The 20,690-nt window shown below is 46.6% G+C and overlaps 1 protein-coding gene across 2 annotated transcripts in view; it reads left to right on the top strand.

The window, feature by feature from the left end:
• The window catches only part of TGFBRAP1 (transforming growth factor beta receptor associated protein 1), a 49,509-nt gene extending 36,948 nt beyond the window's left edge, over positions 1-12,561 (top strand). For both annotated transcript variants that reach the window (XM_017875032.1, XM_017875033.1), the window contains exons 8-12: positions 264-407; positions 2,344-2,490; positions 3,005-3,164; positions 6,304-6,737; positions 9,426-12,561. In XM_017875032.1, the coding sequence (XP_017730521.1) occupies positions 264-407; positions 2,344-2,490; positions 3,005-3,164; positions 6,304-6,737; positions 9,426-9,602 (1,062 nt within the window). In that variant the 3' untranslated portion in view covers positions 9,603-12,561. The remainder of the gene's footprint in view (positions 1-263; positions 408-2,343; positions 2,491-3,004; positions 3,165-6,303; positions 6,738-9,425) is intronic.
• Positions 12,562-20,690: the final 8,129 nt, after the last annotated feature.

Below are 20,690 nucleotides of genomic sequence, written 5' to 3'. Positions count from 1 at the left end.
AAAGAAGGAAGGAAGGAAAGAAAGAGAAAAAAAGAGGAACTGGGAGCTTTATTTTTTTTTTATTTCTTGGACTTCTGTCTTTTACATTTCTTTGTTTCTCCAAAACTAAACTAAAATTTAAGCATTTACAGTTTTCCAACTACTTTAAAAGGTATTAAAAGTCAAATAAGTAAACATATGTCATTTCTCAACTAATTCTAAGACACATGCCTTTACAATTTTTTTCTTTTCTTTTTCTTTTTTTCTTTTTGATTCCTTTCCAGTTGTGGGTGAACATTGTGAATGGCGATGTCCAGGACTCCACACGCTCAGACCTGTATGAATACATCGTGGATTTTCTTACCTACTGCTTAGACGAAGAGCTAGTGTGGGCCTATGCTGATTGGGTCCTACAGAAAAGTGAAGAGGTTTGTGCTTCATAAAATGCTTTCTTTTGGTTGGGGAGGTGGTAAAAACAGACCCCAGAAACTTTGATTTTAGGAGGGGAAAAGGAAGCTACATTTCAACCTCCTCCTCTTGTTTTTTGTTGTTGATGTTGTTCCCCTTTTAATACCGTCCCTTGAGCTCTCTGGATTCTAGGTCTGGGGCAGTTCTGCATCTTGCTGCTGAGACATTCCATTGAGAATCCCCTTGCTGGGGCAAGTCACTTGTGTAGAAAAGCAAGACACATAGCCAGCTTGCATTTTTAGCGTCTTCTTAAGAACTTGTGTCTGTGAACCCCGCTCCTTGACCCCTCAGAAGTCTGACACTGCTGTTTTCTGGAGCAGGATTAGGTGGTTGCCCTGCAGGACTTGATCTTTGGGAGGAGGCAGCACCCAGACCTGGGCCACACCGGGCAGCCTGTTGCCCTCATTCCTGCTCCCACCACGGCCAACATGGAGCTGGTGGGCCTGGAGGAGGGAGGGGAGCCATGAGCAAGACTCGGCCTGTCTTGGAGGCTGAGAAATACTGACAGTGAAAAAGCACCTGCTGGCTAGAGGGGAAGTAGCTGGCTCAGGACAGTATCCTTAGTAAAGCCCCACAGGTGACTGGGAAGAAGACAGCAGGCATGTCAGTTCTCATCGTGAAAAACATATATGCTTCCATGGCTCCCCTCAGAGAGACAAAATGAGCTTTCTGATGCAGGACCTTGCTCCTGAATGGAGAGTTTCTGAGTGCTGCATCTCTCTTTCTAAAACCTGAGTTGGAATATATTCTCATATCCTCTGTGGTGCTGGCTTCCCTGGAAAATCCAGGGAATTTTCCCTGGGAAATCCTGGCTTTTCCCTGGAAAAGCCAGGCACTTGCACTTTGCATACTTGTTACTCCATCTTTATTTGCCTCAGTGCCCACGCCTGCAGAGCACATCCTGACCGGGCTCACACACGCCTGCAACATGGATCTCAGTGCCGTTGCAAGGTTTAGGCCTCTCCCAATGCTTATGGATGATAACAGCAGAACATACATGGAATTCAGTGTACTGCACAGTGGACAATCCCCTGACAAAAGTCATCACTTAAATATCACAGCAACCCCTCAGTGGGCATTAGCTACACATGAAGAAACTGAGGCTATAGTTGGTAGAGCTGGGACACAAATCCAGGCTTATAGAATCCAAAATTCGCACCATCATACATGATATATGACTGTATTGGCCTTGTGGGGGGTGCGTGTGTGCGTGCACGCGATAGAACCTGCACACGTAAGTGCTCGGGGGGGTGCAGTGGAGAGCTGCTTTCCTGCCTGCCTCACTGTCCTTTCCTCGAACCAGGGGATTGGACCTGTGCCTCCACTTGATAGACACAGGAAGGCAGCCTGGAAACTTGCTCAGGGACTGGAGGCTCGGATCTCAGATTAACCATCTATCATAAATAACCCAGAGTAGATAATCCATGTTCAGAGAAGTGAGTTTACTGTACAGAAATTTCAGCACTTTTGGTATCTTTTCACATACTGTTCGGCAACTGGCTATCCCTGTTCTTGGATGATCTTCATGTTATAAAATTGTTACTCCGTGGGTTGTCAAAATCTGTCACCAATAAATGCTTTGTTCTTCAGTTTCCAATCTGCACGCGGTGTGTAAGGAGGGCTTCAGGGTATAGGCTGGTTTTTCTGTCTTGATTTTTTTGCCCTCTGACCTTTGACAGTGCTTCATGCTGGGCTGTTTTTCTCCATAATTATATTTTTTAAAGCACTGTATTGAGGGATGATTGACATACAAAAAGCTGTGCATGTTTAATGTATTATGTCATCATATTTTAAGTGATGATTTTATCCAAAGCTTGAATGTGCAGTGACCAAAATAAAGATGAAGAAAAGGTAGGTTTGAGAAGCACAGCAACTGTATTGTCGCTCCTCTTTCAGGTCGGAGTTCAGGTTTTCACCAGGAGACCTTTGGATGAACAGCAGAAGAACAGTTTTAATCCAGACGACATTATCAATTGCCTTAAAAAATACCCTAAAGCCCTTGTGAAGTATCTGGAACATCTTGTGATAGACAAGAGACTGCAGGTGAGCACTGCAGAACTTAGACTAAAGAGTGTGGGCTGGAGAGACGGAATTGAACTAGAACACTTTTTGGCATGTAGTTCTGTGTAATGTCTGTTCCCCGGGTGTGATCCATCCGTACTTATTGAGGGTCTGATGGGGGCCTTGAGGCTTGCAGAAAGAGACCTGGAGCAATAGGTAGCTTTACTTTTTTCTCCTTCCGTCTCACCCCCACTCAGCTTTTATTTTTCCTCTCTTTTCCTTCTTTGTTATTATCCTTAAAGGAAATAAAGGGAGCTATACCTTTTTGTAGGTTATCTAAATTCTGTGGCCCTTACTTCCCAAAATAAGAGGTGACTTTTTGTTCTATTCCCCAGAGATGGTAACCTCATCTCAGTGTCATGGTTTCTGAGAGGGTTTCGATCCAGAGAGTGAGTGTCTGCCCAGCTCATGCTCCAAGCCCTGGCTGACGGGGGAGACCTTTGACTTTCCACTTGAAAATACTGTCTGTCTGCTTGGCTCCCCCTGTTTCCTGCAGAAAGAAGAGTATCACACTCACTTAGCTGTGCTCTACCTGGAAGAGGTGCTGCAGCAGAGAGCCTCCACCAGTGGCAAGGGCGCAGAGGCCACCGAGACGCAGGCCAAGCTTCGGCGGCTGCTCCAGAAGTCTGATTTATACCGAGTTCACTTTCTCCTTGGTGAGGATGATCTCAGTATTGTCTCCTTTTGGAAAAAACTCCTATCAAGGGGGTGGGAGGAAGCAGAGAGGAGGGCTTTGGCACAGCTCCTGGTTGATTCCACAGGGTGATTCTTTGAGCCTCTTCTTTTAAAATATTTTTTTAAATGAAGACAGGGTGTCGCTTTGTCACCCAGGCTGTTCTCAAACTCGTGGCCTCAAGTGATCCTCCTGCTTCTGTCTCAGGTGCTGGGATTACAGGCGTGAGCCACCACACTCAGCCCTTGCACCTCTTTTGACAGAGTCAGCCTCCCTGCAGGGAGAAATGAGGCTTCTTGTGCCTCTAAGATGGACTGGTGCCTCTAGATGGACAGTGTCCTTTGACTGATGATGTTGGCGCTGCCCTGGTAGCTTTTAGACGTCTGTGTGTCTCTTGAGTGTCAAAGCACTGAGTCATTGTCTATTGAATGTCAAAGCACTGAGTCATAGTTCCCTCTGATGACTTCAGTCTCTGATCAAGGCTTACAGCAGGCACGGCCCCCAGCAGCCCACTCCCGGGCTGCTTAAGGCTCAGGTCCCTCGAGCTCTAAGCAAGAAGGTTGTGCAGGTGTCTTGGAGGGGATTTGGGTTCCCGTTCCTCAGGGGTACAGAGACCACAGTTTCTGTATTGTGTAAAGTTCCACCGCGCAGCATGGTGCTTGCAACTGATAGAATTAACTCGTTTCTTGCCACATTCGACATAGAATTTCTGGATTTATACTCACTGGGGTTAGTGATGTGTTTTTCTTTAATGGCCTTTAATACCATTTTTGATAACAAAGCATATCTAACACATGTGTTGTCTCCCTACAGCACATCACAACCTCCTTGAGCTTAGGAGCGCTAGGCAGCACTTCAGCACTGTGCTGAAATCACCAACAAAAAGCACCAGAATGCAAAAACGTATGGCAATAAATAGCCGGTGAAAAGGAAACGTGTAGGTAGTACGAGAACTGAAGCAAGGAGGGAGGGCGCTCCTTCTTTGGCCTCAGCTCTGCGTCAGGCTCTGTGCTTGTCACAAATGACCTTGCAGTTGCTGCGAGTGTTGATTGGGAGGTTACAAATAAATGTCAGCGAGTAGATGACTTTATCAATACAGAATCCACAAGTAATGAGGATTGACTAGGTATGCCAGGCATATGTCGAAACGCAGAGGCTGCCTCATGACCCGCAGTTTCCACAACAACCCTGTGAAGTGAGTCCTGTTTGTCCTCCATTTTTATGGAAGAGTGCACGGAAGCCCAGAGAGGTTACCCTGCTTGCCACAGGTCACACAGCCCATGAGCAGTAGAGCCAGAACACAGGTGTGGGTTGGTATTTCATGTGACCAGCAAACACTGGTTCTGGCTTGCACCCGCACCTACATTAGGACTTCCGTGGCGATCCGGCATGCGACCTCTATTCACTCACCGTCCCTGACTGGTCAGTGCCAGGGTGTCCCGGCTATTGAATATTTTTACTCACTCCTGACTTACCCTTTTTCCTTTACAAATCTCCTTATAAAACTCTCAGGCCAGCCACAAGTGTGTGGTTCAATGTTTGCGTTCTGCCAGCTTTTCTGAGTGTATAGAGTGTGTCACTGTGCACTGAGGATATGAAAGTGGATGACACTTAGTCCTGGTCCTCAGAGACTCAGTTTAATGGGAATGCAGATAAGGGCAGGTACAGTTCTAGAAGGGCCGAGGAACCCACGAGCCGTGCCTTGGGGTGGAGGGGTCAGAGGCAGCCTCCCGGAAGAGGCCCTAGATGAGCAGTCATTAGGTATAAGTCTGGGCTTGCAGGTAGCACAGGGAGCTTTCAGGCAATGGGGGTATCCCCCGCAGCACTGTGGGAGGAGCACTGGAAATCCAAGGATACATAATTTTGTATCCTTTCTTAGTTAGATGACTTGGGGAGATGTCAGTCTAGGGAAGTTGTAAAAACGATTCCAGCCCATCCTATCCACTCGGGGTGGCTGTGGGAGTCAAATATAAATGAGATGATAGATGTAGAAGTGTAAGTCACCACAATGATCTTTTTTTAACTGTCTTGCACCTCTCCTGGGGCCTTAACTATGGCCGCCACTTAATAATTATTTGTTGGCCTTCCACTGTGAGGATGAAGGCGTTGCCTATTGTGGCTTCTGTGTCTGGTGTTATAAGGGATGTACCTAGTAGGGCCAGCCCTTTGCTACACGGCTAGCAATGTCTGCCATGTTCTTCAGGCCTGAGGGATAGCCAAGATTCAAATGCCTATAATTTGATTATTAGCCTTGACCCTGAACTAAGGGTTGTCCTTGTAATATTTCTTTGCAGTAGGAAGAGATCTTATAATCGCCTGAGGATGTAAAAACAGATGAGACTCACTTCTGATCCTTAGAAACTAAGAGTTTAATTGCAATGCAGATAAGGGCTGGTGCAGTTCTAGACGGGATGGGGTGGGAAGTTACACCTGGGGTAGGAAGCAAGGTGACTTTGCCAGTGAGACACAGCCCTCTGAGGGTAGGGCCTTGGTCAGGAATGGCACTTTGGGTTGTGTCATTTTCCTCAGGACCTGGAAGCTTAATTGCAGATGAAAATAAAACAAAAAATCATATTATTGGCAATCTTTTGTTGAATAATGTAGAGATGGATTTTGAATAATATGAGTTCATATTCCATTTAATGAAATCTACTTAAAATGGGAATAAAGGGGTTCAGCACACCTTTTGGGGGAAGTAGTGTTTGTTAGGAGTTTAGGGACATAGTGTCCTTCTATTTTAGTCAAAAGATACTGTCCTGGGAGGATAGGAGTGATGATGGAGTGACTGGAGACCTGGAAGGCTGATACTCACTGAGCCACTGGGCCTTTCTGAGGTTGTGGTTCATTTGTTCTGTTCATCCTCTGAACACTGGAGAAAGGAATTATTCTGTGGTCCAGCTATACTTTTGAGTAGAGTCTGCCTTCTGTTTTACTAACACCCGGATTCACAGTGTGAAAATGCAAGAAAACCTTCCCTCAGTCATCTGGGTGGCAGCATCTGGCATTGTGAGGGAGCCAGGTTGACTTTTCCCCTCCTGAAGCCCAGAGCAGCAAGAAGACCAGTCGCTGGGTGGGTGGCCCGCGGGCCCCTTTCTTTCTGAGCCGTGGGTTCTGTCTCGCAGAGAGGCTGCGGGGAGCTGGGCTGCCCATGGAGAGCGCCATCCTGCACGGGAAGCTGGGCGAGCACGAGAAGGCACTGCATATCCTGGTGCATGAGCTGCGGGACTTCGCAGCGGCCGAAGACTACTGCCTGTGGTGCTCCGAGGGCCGAGAGCCACCCCACCGCCAGCACCTCTTCCACACGCTGCTGGCCATCTACCTGCGTGCTGGCCCTGCCGCCCACGAGCTGGCCGTGGCTGCTGTGGACCTGCTGAACCACCACGCCACCGAATTTGATGCCGCCCAGGTGCTGCAGATGCTGCCTGACACCTGGTCAGTGCAGCTCCTCTGCCCATTCCTGATGGGGGCCATGAGGGACAGCGTCCATGCCAGGAGGACCATGCAGGTGGCTCTCGGCCTGGCCAGGTCGGAAAACTTAATCTACACCTACGATAAGGTGAGTGTCGGCCCTCACGAGCTGCTTCCTGGTCAGTCAACATTGCATTGAAGGTAGATTTTACTGATGAGAAAATAGTCTTTGCTGGTTTTTCTTTCTTTCTGTCTCTGACTACAACACATCAATATCTGGTCCTACTCATAGACACTGAGGTCTGTGTGAGCAGAGGCAGAGGCTGGGCTGGTAGGTGTAACATAAGTGTAATTTTTCTCCCCTTTTGGACGCTGTGATTCAAGAAGAGTCTGACCTAGCTATTTTTGTTTTTTTTTATCTTTTGTTTTTTGAGACGGCAGTCTTGCTCTGTCGCCCGGGCTGGAGTGCAGTGCCGGATCTCAGCTCACTGCAAGCTGCCGCCTCCGAGTTTACGCATTCTCGCTGGCCTCAGCCCCGGAGAGCTGGACAAGCGCCCGGCCACCTCGCCCGGCTAGTTTTTTGTATTTTTAGTAGAGACGGGGTTTCCCACCGATGTTAAGCCAGGATGTGTCTCGATCTCCTGGACCTCGTGATCCGCCCGTGCTCGGGCCTCCCAAAGTGCTGGGAGGGCGACAGTAGATTACTGGCATAAAACTGCATGATGACAAAATGCTAGCGATGACCTAGGCATTTTAGTTGCATGCTAGCATTTTGTATCGATGACATTTTGTATGCAGTATCTACTGTCAGGCACCTCCATTGCACAGGAGAGGAAGACTGAGGCACAGAGCACTCACAGCTCAGGAATGGGGCGCACCCCGATAGCTGCCTCCCAGGCCGGTTCAGAACACCACATCTGGTCCCACGCTGTACTCCCCTTCTGAAAATTCTTTCTCGTCGGCCTAAAATTCCACAGGCTGGCAGAGTTCTTCTTTTCCAGAGCAGGAATCGACGATTTCCCTCCCCACTTAGAAGCTTTGCTGATGCCCCCTGCCTGGAAGATGCAGTCCCATCTCCTTCGACCCTCCTCCCCACCTCTCTCTCTGCTCCCAGCTCATGTCCTGGCTTTTAGCACAAACCTTCCAGATGCTGACTTGGCATTTCCATACTTCTCTGCTTTTGCAAATGCTGTACCCACTGCCTGAGATATTCTTACCTTTTCTTTGGCCAGCAACATGCCCAGTCAAAACTCTAGCCTAAGTTAATTTTTCCCTGGGTGAAGCCGATCTCATACCTTTTAAATAGAGTAATTCACCTCTTTCCCACCTTTACTTCGGTTTGCATTCACAATTTCACCCTGGTATATAGCATTTGGTTATTTTGAGGGAGAAGGAACCCTCATTTCTTTATCTCAGTGTTCGGGGGGCTAGAAGCCTGTCATGTTGGAGGCATCTAATCCATGTTTGGAATGACTGATGCAAATAAGGAGTGTAGGATGAATCGCTAAGGGTTGCTGCTTGATCCTGCCAGTAGCCAGCCTGCCTCTGTTTGACACAGAGTGAATTGTGTAGAAAAAGCTTTAAACTTTCAGAACTCAAGTCCTGTTCATCAGAGAGGGACTGATGGGCATTTAAACCTCACGTTTCAGCCAGCTACCTCTAAGGAAACGGCAAGGGTGGGTCTCCGCAGGATCAAGCCAGAATATGCCGCTCAGACTGTAGACTTCAACTACATCCGTTATGTTGGCTTACTTTTCTTTCTTTTTTTTTTTTTTTTGAGACGGATCTTGCTCTGCCCCTCAGGCTGGAGTGCAGTGCCATGACTTCAAGCTCACTGCAGCTCCGCCTCCCGGGTTCACGCCCAATTCTCCTGCCTCGAGCCTCCGGATTAGGCTGGGGATACAGGTGCCCGGCCACCTCGGCCCGGCTAGTGTTTGGTATTGTGTTTTAGTAGGAGACGGCGGTTCACCGTGTTAGCCAGGATCGGGGTCTCGGATCTCGCGTGAGCCTCGTATCAGCCCGTCTCAGCCTCCCAAAGTGCTGGAATTACAGGCTTGAGCCACCGCACCCGCCTGTGCTTTTGCTTTCTTATTTGCAAATGAGAGAAACCCTGGGAATTACACTATTATATGGTCCCATTCAGCATTAACATTCATGACCTTCTAACAGGCCTTGCTTGAAATGAGCAGAGCCCAGAGAATGTTGGAGAAAGGATCTTGGGTAGAAATGCCTCAGCCAGACAAGCAGTAATTACTTTTGTGAAATAAGAAAAGCAATTGTGTAGCTTTCTTACTTCTCCAGTTACAAAGGATGATTTTATTTACACCTTTAGCATTTCGTTTCAAGAAGTTGATATTGGCCGGGCGCGGTGGCTCAAGCCTGTAATCCCAGCACTTTGGGAGGCCGAGACGGGCGGATCACAAGGTCAGGAGATCGAGACCATCCTGGCGAACACAGTGAAACCCCGTCTCTACTAAAATACAAAAAACTAGCCGGGCGAGGTGGCGGGCGCCTGTAGTCCCAGCTACTTGGGAGGCTGAGGCAGGAGAATGGCGGGAACCCGGGAGGGGGAGCTTGCAGTGAGCTGAGATCCGGCCACTGCACTCCAGCCTGGGTGACAGAGCAAGACTCCGCCTCAAAAAAAAATAAATAAAATAAATTTTAAAAAAAGAAGTTGATATTAAAGAAATCCTCATCATAATAATATTATTAAAGAAATCCTCATCATAGTAATAACCCATGGTGTAATGCATGTCAACTCTGCAAAACCAGAACGTTGCCACTTTAAGTATACTTAACACATAACAGCATTCTCAGTCTTGGTTTCTTTTTGCAGATGAAGTTGAAAGGAAGCTCAGTCCGACTCTCAGACAAAAAGCTTTGTCAGATATGCCAAAATCCCTTTTGTGAGCCAGTGTTTGTTAGATACCCAAATGGTGGTCTTGTGCACACCCACTGTGCTGCCAGCAGACACACAAACCCCAGCTCATCCAGCCCTGGCACTCGGACTTGAAAAGCTTGGCCCAAGGGTGCGAGGGGAACTCCGAGTTCTTTCTGAGCCTGCTGGACGTGAAGAGCAGACGACCACCATGCTCTGTGTCAGCCAGGACGAAGGGAGACATCTGGGTGCCAGGGAGCCTTCCGTCCACACGCAACAAGGACTCCTCACTGCTGACCGGGCTCTATGAATGTACATGGAAAACCCCTAAAAATCCCAAAAATAGAGACATACAAGAGTTCACCTGTCCAGGTACATAGTAATCCAAGACAAAGGTCTACTTTGAAAAAAGAAGGGAGTCTTCCTCATACAGTCCAGACCCAGGTGGGGGATCCCCCACCACCCCCACACTCCAACCTTTAGACTCATGTTTGCACTGGAAACGTGGCTTCGGCATGGCTGGAGACAAAGCCCTCTCTTGCCTGGGTGAGTGGCGAGGGCACAGAGCCTCATGGGGGTCAGCCTTGCCCTCCTGCAGAGACACATTTTCCATCCACGCCACTCACTCGTGGGCCCGTTTCCCAGGGCTACCTCGTGGGCTCTGCCTTTGCCCTAAGAAACGGCTGACCCTGGAGAAGTACCTTTGTTCCTTCTTACTTCCTCTCCGGCTCTCAGCTCCCAAAAGATTCTGCCTTGTGTACCCAAGCACTCACTCTTGGGTGAACTCATGCTTCTGGCTGCCTAGCAAGTGAAGATCTATTGAGAAACTGAGAACACTCCAAGAGAGAAGCTGCTCTCCCCCACCTTGAAGAAGCTGCAGACACGGGAAACCCACGGTGGGCAAGGGCCCAGCTGTGTGCTCCTTTCCTGTTGTGGCATCTGCTGATTTGAAACTCCATGATGAACATGTTGAACTAAACGTTTTTATTTAAATTTGTATCATGTTCCTAGTTGCTCTCTTGTTGAGAGAGTCATCTATCCTGTTTGTTAGGGATATTTTTTCTTGTTAAAATGTACCTCCTGTTGAATACTCGAGAAATTCAAAGGGAAGCGTGGTCGGCACACACTGAGCGTTCTTTTCTGGAGAGGCCGTTTTTAGCCTCCCACCTTTAGCAGGACCGGCAGCGGGTGGAAGGGCCCATGTGCTGGATGGGGGTGTCGCCTTCTGGATGGCCCACCCTCCCGAGGACGTCCAGACAGGCTGTGTCACGTTCCAGCACTTTATGTGCCTGCTCTGAGGTGTCCTGAATACACAGCAATGGCCTCTCATTCATCACAGGCTGGAGATTCCTTTTGTGTTTCTGTATAACATCGTGTGTTTTGTATAACATCGATGATGAGCTGAAGCTGTTGTCACTTCACTGCCCTCTTCGGAATTTCTTCATTGTGATGACTGATTCTATTAGGGGCTAACAATAAAGGCAGTCTGCCCACTACTATCATGCTTGGGAAACAAGCGTCAGCTTGTACATATGACAAGAGAGGACCCCGAATACACCCTCTCTTCATCAGCCCAAGCCTTACTGAGGTGGGATGAAGACCTCATTCTCTGTTCTGTTCTTTAAAACGTTTCCTGAACTAATATTGGTCCATGTATTTTTTGTCCTTTTGGGACTCTTAAGTGGGCCAAGAAGCAAAAACATCCATGTGTTGTTTGGGGGGAATTGGCACCATTTTTTCCTGACTGTGTTTCAATTAACTAAAGAATAAATGATGAAGAAATTCTCCTTGTAGCACAACTGTATGCTGTGTAAATTGGTGGGAGCTCAAAGCTCAGTCATGTGTTTTACCTGTGGGTGACTCTGTTGTAGAATGATCATATTACTGCATATGTTATCAGGATAACTTGTGAGTTTGAGTTTATATTTCTCAAAGAACAAGTTACCTGTATATGCAACATTGCACTATTAAAAGCTCTATTTCTCTGTACACAAAATGGGTAAAATCTTGAAAAAGCCTAGCAATTTCTCATTCCTAACACAGAGACGCAGTCTCACTCTGTCACCCAGGCTGGAGTGCAGTGGTGCAATCTCAGCTCACTGCAACCTCCACCTCCTGGATTCAAGCGATTCTCCTGCCTCAGCCTCCCGCGTAGCTGGGACTACAGGCACCCGCCACCACGCCTAGCTAATTTTTGTATTTTTAGTAGAGACGGGCTTTCACCATGTTGGCCAGGATGGTCTCGGTCTCCTGACCCTATGATCTGCCTGCCTCGGCCTCCCAAAGTGCTGGGATTACAGGCATGAGCCACTGCGCCCAGCCGATACTAGTCTTTTTTATTTTTTCACTGAACATTGATCAATACTCTAAAATGTTTGTCATCCTTTAGAATAGTGGGAATTAAAGTTGAGGAGTTTTCCATCTCTACCAAATCCTTAACCACAAGCAGCATTCTATTACAGTATGAAGAATTGTCTCATATGTTAAAACTGTACTCTTATCTAACCTTCCTCTCACTCCTACAAGGTCCTTTTCTCAAGTCATATTTTTGAGAGAAATGTATGGTTCTTTCTCACAGGCCTGCTGATTTGTGACTGTGCCATTGAATAGAGCAATTAGATCCATCAGACCTTTTTCCCCTCATGAGGTTCAGTGGAACCATTCTAGTTAAAGCAGCATGAACTGAACTCAGTTTACATTCATATTCTATGGGCAATACCATTTGGTTTTTGGAAGTGCTTATCTGCTGTTCCCTATCAAGTATTAATGTAGGAATGTCACGCGGGCTGCGTTGCACTGGGCTGAGTTCAGCTGCGGCGCTCCCACTGATGCGTGCTTCCGTGTGCTTCTCACCTCCAGAGCATAGGCAGGTGTCTGCAGGGTCCCAGCTCTGAATGGATGCCCGTGACACAACGGGGGCAGCCCTTGCTTTTTTGCTTGCTCTCCCACAGAAACCTGTGTCCTTGCAACTTTATCCTTCGCATCTAATTGGGTCCCAAATACACAAAATGTACAAATGTAAACTTGCTCATTAAAGTTCTTTTAGTTCTTTGTTCTTTCTGTAATTTTTTAAAATAAAAATTGCCTTCATGGAGTGATGGTTTCCACTCGCACCATACCTAGTCTAAAGAGTTCTAGAATCTGTACCTTCTTGCTTTTCCTGGCACCTACAGAGGACTTGAATTGCCAACCCCTTAAATTCTGCTATTGTTTTACCAAATTTTAACGTGTCTGCTTCTGAATTTACCCAATGCATATTTCAGGGTGCTCCTTGACATTGGTTGCGTTCAGATTAATCATGCACTGAGGAATTCAACCAGGGAGATTTCTGATTACTTCTTATCTAGTTCACCTTTTAGCCAGATACTCTTAAATAAGCCTGCTACTCTTGGATTTCTAACCCTGAGCATATTCAAAGAACATAACTCTTACAAAACTTACCTTTTAAATTTGGCTTCATCCCCTACACTGTTGCTCATGGCGGGTCTTTCAGCCATCCTGGTGAATTTCAGAGCACTTTCTCATGTTCTTTAATTCCAGGTAGTGTTCTAGCCCTGAAGAAAGGGGTATGTTCACACACATGATAATCCTCTGAGTTTTTTGTTTTGTTTTTCATGAGATGGAATTACGTTCTTGTTGCCTATGCTGGAGTGCAATGGTGTGATCTTGGCTCACTGCGACCTCCACCTCCTGGGTCCAAGTGATTCTCCTGCCTCAGCCTCCTGAGGAGCTGGGATTACAGGTGCCCATCCACCACACCTAGCTAATTTAAAATATATATATTTTTTTTAGTAGAGACAGAGTTTCACCATGTTGGCCAGGCTGGTCTTGAACTCCTGACCTCAGGTGATCCACCTGCCTTGGCCTCCTAAAGTGCTGGGATTATAGGCGTGAGCCACCACGCCTGATCTCCTGAGTATTCTGACCCTTTTTCATGTCAGTGGATTGGGGTGAATCCCAAATACGTGTGAATAGAGGTGAGGCATCATGAACTCACACATATTTGAAATTGAAGAAGCTGAGGCACTGAGTGTCAAGGCAGTTTTCCTGGAGTTGGAGGAGGTGCCAAGCTAGATCTGTGGTTCCCACCCGCAGGTCCTCCCACCTGGGGCTTCACCAACCGTGAACAGATAACCAGAACACAGCTCAGGGTGGACTCGCATTGGCTTTTAGATTCCAACCATCGCATTGTGGTTTTTAGAAAATCATAAAGCAGCAGGTGCAATATTCTTTTCTCATTTTTACCTCATTGGTATCTGAAGGCCCATTAGCATATTAGAGAATAAGTAAGAGGGGACCTTTAGACGTATAAACCCGACTGGAAAGGAAGACGTGTAGATTCACACTAACTGCATTGTGAGAGTGTTACAATGGCAGATTAGGCTAAATGGTTGGGGAGAGAGTGTGTAAATTGATGTCCTAAATGTGTCTGTCAGTGAAAGCAAAGACTGGTGTCTGACTCAGTTAAATGGACTGTAACTCGTGTTAGAGTAATTAGATACTAACTAACACCCCATTTGCTCTTAGCAGATCTGTCAACCTTAGCGTTTGAAATGAAAATGTACAAGAATCTAGACCATATGGACTAGAGGCCCTTTCACCTTCTCAAAAAAGCTAACTGGCTGGAGCACCGTCCAAGGCTTGTTAACAGTTGTTGGGAGATAAGTACTGGAATTAATGAAGCCTACTTTTCCTTAGCTTGCAACTGGGGGAGGGAAACAAATAGCTATCATTCAGCCTGCAGTCCAGAGTCGTAAATTAGTTAAATAAGATCACGTGGCAAGAAGAGCTTGGAAAGCAATGCACGCAGCTCAACAGGATGAGCATGACTTGAGAAGTCAAAGGTCAGGTGTCGGGAGCATGGACCTCTTGGGGCTCTGACACCCCTAGCTGTGGACCTTGGTGCGTCAGGTCACCCAGACCTCCGTGCCTGCATCAGTCCATTTTTGCATTGCTCTAAAGAAATATTCGAGACTGGATAGTTCATAAAGAAGAGGTTTATTTGGCTCATCGTCCTACAGGCTGTACAGGAAGCGTGGTGCCGGCATCTGCTTCTGGGGAGGCCTCTGGAAGCTTCCAGCCATGGCGGGAAGCCAAGGTGGAGCAGATGTATCACATGACGAGAGTGGCAGACAGAGAGCAAGGAGGAGGTGCCAGCCTCCTTTAAACAGCCAGCTCTCACGTGAACTGACAGGGTGAGAACTCACTTATTACTACGGGGAGGTAATTCATGAGGGATTCGCCCCCAAGTTCCAATACCTCCCACTAGGCCATCTCCAACTCTGGAGGTTAATTTCAACATGAGATTTGGAGGGCGACACACATCCAAACCGTATCAGCAGCATCGTCCATAAACAGGAGGTGGAACTGGGCAGTATCTGAGTTCTCTTCTCGTGTTAACCTTCTATTCCAAGCAATGGAAGTCAGGGCAGGGTAGCAGTATGGTCTCAGCCTTCATTACCAAAAGATGTCCTCTAGGACCCAGGGTCTCAGGTGTTCCTTGAAAGCACCAAGCAAAGGGACTCATGCACAGCATCCCACAGGTGTGCCCCCACAGGTGTGTGTGAGTGCTCCAGAATTTCATTCTGGAGCATGGTTCCTCAATTCGGAAAGTGACTCTAGCCCACTCCACCCCTCAATCCCGGTTCCAGCTGGAGCCAGGAGAGGAGTTGGTCTACACATACCATTTTTCCAAGTGGTTTTCAGTTTCCCGTTTTCCTCCAGCCTCTGCCTTGCCTTGCTTTGCCTTGTCTTTCCTATACTTTCCTTTCCTGTCCTTTCCTGTCCTGTCCTGTCCTTTTTTGAGGTGGAGTCTTGCTCTGTCACCCAGGCTGGAGTGCAGTGGTGTGATCTCGGCTCCCTGTAACCTCCACTTCCCGGGTTCAAGCGATTCTCCTGCCTCAGCCTCCCGAGCAGCTGGGACTACAGGTGCATGCCATCATGCCCAGCTAATTTTTGTATTTTTAGTAGAGATAGGGTTTCACTATGTTGGCCAGGTTGGTCTCGAACTCCTGACCTCAAGTGATCCTCCTACCTCAATCTCCCAAAGTGTTGGGATTACAGGCTTGAGCCACTGTGCCCGGGTCCCCTTGCCTTTTTTCATGTGCTCTAGCTTTCACAAGTCCTTTTCTCTTTCAGATTCCACGTGTGTGCCACTAAGCTGGGGAGGCCAGTCCCCAGCCTGACCTCAACAGGAATGTGAGCTAAGATGACGCGATGTGCTTTGAGCTGACTCACCCAGCCCCTGCCTCTGTCTGGTCGCCTACACACGTTTATGATTTACCTCCACAGCAATGTGCATGATAGAACTGGGGAGGTCAGTCGGCCCACCCTCCCTCACTCCCACCTCTGCAGCCAGCACATTATGGTAAAACGCCACCAACTATTTCCAAACTATTTTTTAATACGTTGCTGACTTACGGATAGCTACTGACTGAAGCTCATAAACATGACTGAAATCCTAAACTTTTACTTTCTTAAGAATTAGAGTACAAGAGAGCATTTCCCAGTTGTTTATAGGACATCATGATGTACACCTCTAAAGAAATTCATTGTCTTTGACTTCAGTCGGTTTACAAGAATATATTCCCTTTATATGAGTAAACATAGTCAGAAACTCAATTTTATGCCCTCCCCCAAAAAGACAGGTTATCATATTACTGGCCTGGCTATATTTAAGTGCATTTTGCATGTATGTTAATATTCTTTCCATTTTCATAGTGTATTTTTTATTGTGGTAAAATATAGCATTAAGTTTATCATTCTAACAATTTTTAAGTGTATAGTTCTGTGGCATAAATACATTGACATTGTTATGCAATCATCATTACCATCCATCTCCAGAACTTTTTGCATCATCCCAAACAGAAACTCTGTCCCCATCAAACACTAATTCCCTGTTTCTCCCTCCTCAGTCCCTGACACCCACTATTCTACTTTCCGTCTCTATGAACTTGACTATTCTAGGTATCTCATAGAAGTTTGTGACTGGCTTATTTCACTTGGAATAATGTCCTCAAGGTTCACCCATATTGTCACATGTGTCAGAATTTTCTTCATTTGTTATGGAGAGAGAATCTCGCTCTGTCACCCAGGTTGGAGTGCAGTGGCATGATCTCAGCTCACTGCAGCCTCCACCTCCTGGGTTCAAGGGATCCTCCTGCCTCAGCCTCCAAGTAGCTAGGATTACAGGTGCATGCCACCATGCCCAGCTGATTTTTTATATTTGTAGTAGAGACAAGATTTCACTACATTGGCCAGGCTGATCTCGAACGCCTGACCTCAAGTGATCTGCCCGCCTCAGCCTCCCAAAGTACTGGGATTACAGGCATGAGCCACCACACCTGGCCATGAATTTTCTTCCTTTTTAACACTGAATAATATTCCATTTCATGATTTTAAAATAATATAGTTACCAAGAGTGTATGTGCATAGAGTATTTGCATTTATTTTACATAAAATTAGAATTGCTGTTTTGTATATTCATATCAACATAGAAAAATATAACCCTATATCAGCCCATCTAAAAGTCCTTACTGTCCTAATCTCTTCTATTGGGTCCAAACAGACCAACAAGCAGAGCTCATGAATGGTCTAAGGTGGGCCCTTGAAAATGGGTTCAAAATCAGCACAAGGTCTTTGCCAACAAGGAAAGGCACAAAGGTTTCCCCATCCATGATGTGACACTTGTTCATCTACAAAGGTCCGCATAAAGCTGATTCAGAACGAGATCCAGACCAACTTACAGGAAAATGTGGCCAGAGCCAGGGCAGCTGCTGCCCTGTAGGTCAGAGCAGATGACAGGGTGGCCACCTGCCCTGTGTGTTTCATTAGCAGGTCTCCTAACGAACGTTTGCACGTTTTTCATCTTGTTTCTCAACCCCTCTTCATATAAACCTCTACAACACCTTTTGGGAAGGGAAGGAGGTGTGCCGTGTGCCCAGATCTCTAGTCATGCCCCTTCTTGGATGGCTGCTCCAGCTAGTACGGCTCCGATTCCTGTTTTTGAGAGGGTCACCACTGCATGACATCTGGAAGTGCAGAGAACTGCTGAAGCTGGTCACAGGACAGGAAGAGGACATTTATCCTCACTTTTCCTGGGAGGGCAAGACATGACTTTGCAGGCAGTATAGACAGCATGCGTGTTTTTGTCTGGGCTTGGGAGGGGAAGGGCTGGTATTCACATCTCCCTGTGTATCAGTTGGGGCGCAGTGCCTCAGCAAATTAGAACCAGCCTGTTTCCTTGGTCAGGATCCTTCTCCCACTGCTATGGTGTCTTGATGCTGTAGATTTCCTAACACATTTCCACACCTGCATTGCAGGCCCATGTCCTGGGCGATTCCTAGTGGAATAGACCACAGCAAAGGTAATGCAATTATAGAGGAAGGTTGGCTGTCCCATCACATCAAACTTGAGAGCCTCCTGTAAACCCATCATTATCTCTGCTCCCATAACTGTAATTTCATGCAACTGAACGATGGAAACACGCAGCGGCAGTGCCAGTTTCCTATCTGTGCTCGATTTGCTCCTGCTGGTGTAATTTTCAGGTATCTTGTGTTTATACAAATACTAGAAAACAAGCTGCTGCTTAAGCAGCAACCGACAGGGAAGGTCAGCTGTTCCCTACCGCCATGGCCATGCCAGGATGCACATTGCAACAGTCAGTGTTCTCCAGAGAAAAAGAACCAATAGGAGAGAGAGAGAGAGAGAGAGAGAGAGAGAGAGAGAGAGAGAGAGAGTGAGTGTAAGGGTGTGGAGAGAGAGAGTGTGTGATTGAGAGACTGATTTATTATGAGGAATTGACTCAGGCCATTCAGGAGGCTGAGAAGTTTTATATTCTGCCATCAGCTTCTGGAGACCCAGGAAGGCCTGTGATGTAATTCAATCCAAGTCTGAAGGCCTGAGAGCCAGGGAGCTGATGGTCTAAATCCCAGTCTAAGGGCAGGAGAAGATGAGAGGAGATATTCCAACTCAAGCACTGAGGCAAGTTAAAAACAAAAAGGCAAATTCCTCCTTCCTCTGCCTTCTGTTCTATTCAAGCCCTCAATAGATTGGATGATGCACACACATTGGGAAGGGTAGATCTTTCCTGAGGCCCCCAACTCCGAAGCTAATCTCTGGAAACACCCTCACAGAGGCACCCAGAAAGAATGTTAATTCTGGGCATCCCATGGCCCAGTCACACTGACACATGAAATTGATCCACTGGGCCAGGAAGACGGAAGGATCTTTCTGTCTGGGAACCGTCTGGTGGGGCTGTTGAGGTGGCGAGTCACCTTGTTTCCTCCTGGGGCAGAGCCTCAGCAGCAATGACTTAATCCAAGTTTATGATCATGTTCATGCAACTGCAGAATTAGCAATGACCTGGCCATCGAGGGAGGCAGCTCAGGGACGGAGGGACTCACCAAGAACTGTATTTCATGCAAAGTGGGCAGTTTTTCCCTTGTTCGTTCGTTCATTCATTCATTCATTCATTCATGTGTTCAATTATGCATTCATTCCACAAGTATGTGTAGGGAGACTGCAGTGTGCCAGGCATTGTGCAAAGTTCTGTGGATAAATGATGAAAAAACCAACAGGTCTTGGCAAAGACTTTGTGCTGATTTTGAACCCATTTTCAAGGGCCCACCTTAGACCATTCAGGAGCTTTGCTTGTTGGTCTGTTTGGACCCAATGGAAGGGATTAGGGCAATAAACAGATGACTTTTAGATGGTCTGATATAGGGTTATATTTTTTATGTTGATATGAATATATAAGATAGCAATTGTAATTTTATATAAAATGCATCCAAATAGTCTATGCACATACACTTTTGGTAACTAAATATACGATTTAAAACCCATGAAATGGAATATTATTCAGTGTGAAAAAGGAAGAAAATTCTGACACACACTACAATATGGATGAATCTTTAGGACATAATGCCAAGTGAAATAAGCAAGTCACAAAAGGACACATACTTTGTGACTCCACTTCTATGAGACACCTAGAATAGTCAAGTTCATAGAGATGGAAAGTAGAATGGTGGGTGCCAGGGGCTGGGAAGGGAGAAAGGGGAAATTAGTGTTTAATGGGGACAGAGTTTCTGTTCTGATGGTGGTGATGATTGCATAACAATGAAAATGTATTTATGCCACAGATCTGTACACTTGAAAACTGTTAGAATGATAAACTTAATGTTGTGTATATTTTACCATAATAAAAAAAAACTGTTTGAAAATGGCAAGAATGCTAATGTTACCAGAAAGGGGTCTGGATCCAGACCCCAAGAGATGGTTCTTGGATCTCGCACAAGAAATTATTCAGGACGACTCCATAGAATAAAGTAAAAGCAAGTTTATTAAGAAAGTAAAGGAATAAAAGAATGGTTACTCCATAGAGCAGCCCCAAGGGCTGCTGGTTGCCCATTTTTATGGTTATTTCTTGATGATATGCTAAATGAGGGGTGGATTATTCATGCGTCCTCTTTTTAGACCATATAGGGTAACTTCCTGACGTTGCCATGGCATTTGTAAACTGTCATGGCACTGGTGGGAGTGTAGCAGCAAGGACGACCAGAGGTCACTCTCATCGCCATCTTGGTTTTCTTGAGATTTAGCTGGTTCTTTACTGCAAACTGTTTTATCAGCAAGGTCTTTATGACCTGTATCTTGTGCCGACCTCCTATCTCATCCTGTGACTTAGAATGTCTAACCGTCTGGGAATGCGGCCCAGTAGGTTTCAGCCTTATTTTACCCAGCTCCTATGCAAGATAGAGTGCTCTGGTTCAGACGCCTCTGACATTATCATACATGGAAAATGCACTTAAATATAGCCAGGCCAGTAATACGATAACCTGTCTTTTGGGCGGGGCAGGCATAAAATTGAATTTTTGACTGTGTACTCATATAAAGGGAATACCTTCTTGTAAACTGACTAAAATCAAAGAAATTGAATCTCTTTAGACGTGTACATCGTTTTGTTTTGTAAACAATCAGGGACAATTACAACATAGTGGGACAAATGCTAGAGTGGGCAGTGCAGGTAAGCCAGAAGCCCAGTGGGGCAGCCTTAAGTCGGGGAAAAGTGCCCCGGGCAGAAGGAGCAGCACGACCAGCCCTGGAAGTGAGCAAGGTGATGGCCCCTTGGAAATGAGAGAAAGGGGGCAGTCTGAGTAACCAGGAGTCCAGGGAGTAACAGGGGAATGGTGATAGAGAAGGCTGGAGGGGAAGCTCTATCCTGAT

The sequence above is a fragment of the Rhinopithecus bieti genome, unplaced genomic scaffold (genome assembly GCF_001698545.2).
Source record: "Rhinopithecus bieti isolate Rb0 unplaced genomic scaffold, ASM169854v2 scaffold_8783, whole genome shotgun sequence".
NCBI lineage: Eukaryota > Metazoa > Chordata > Mammalia > Primates > Cercopithecidae > Rhinopithecus > Rhinopithecus bieti.
The sequence above is the reverse complement of the archived record's forward strand: the minus strand, read 5'-3'. Positions and strand labels throughout refer to the sequence as shown.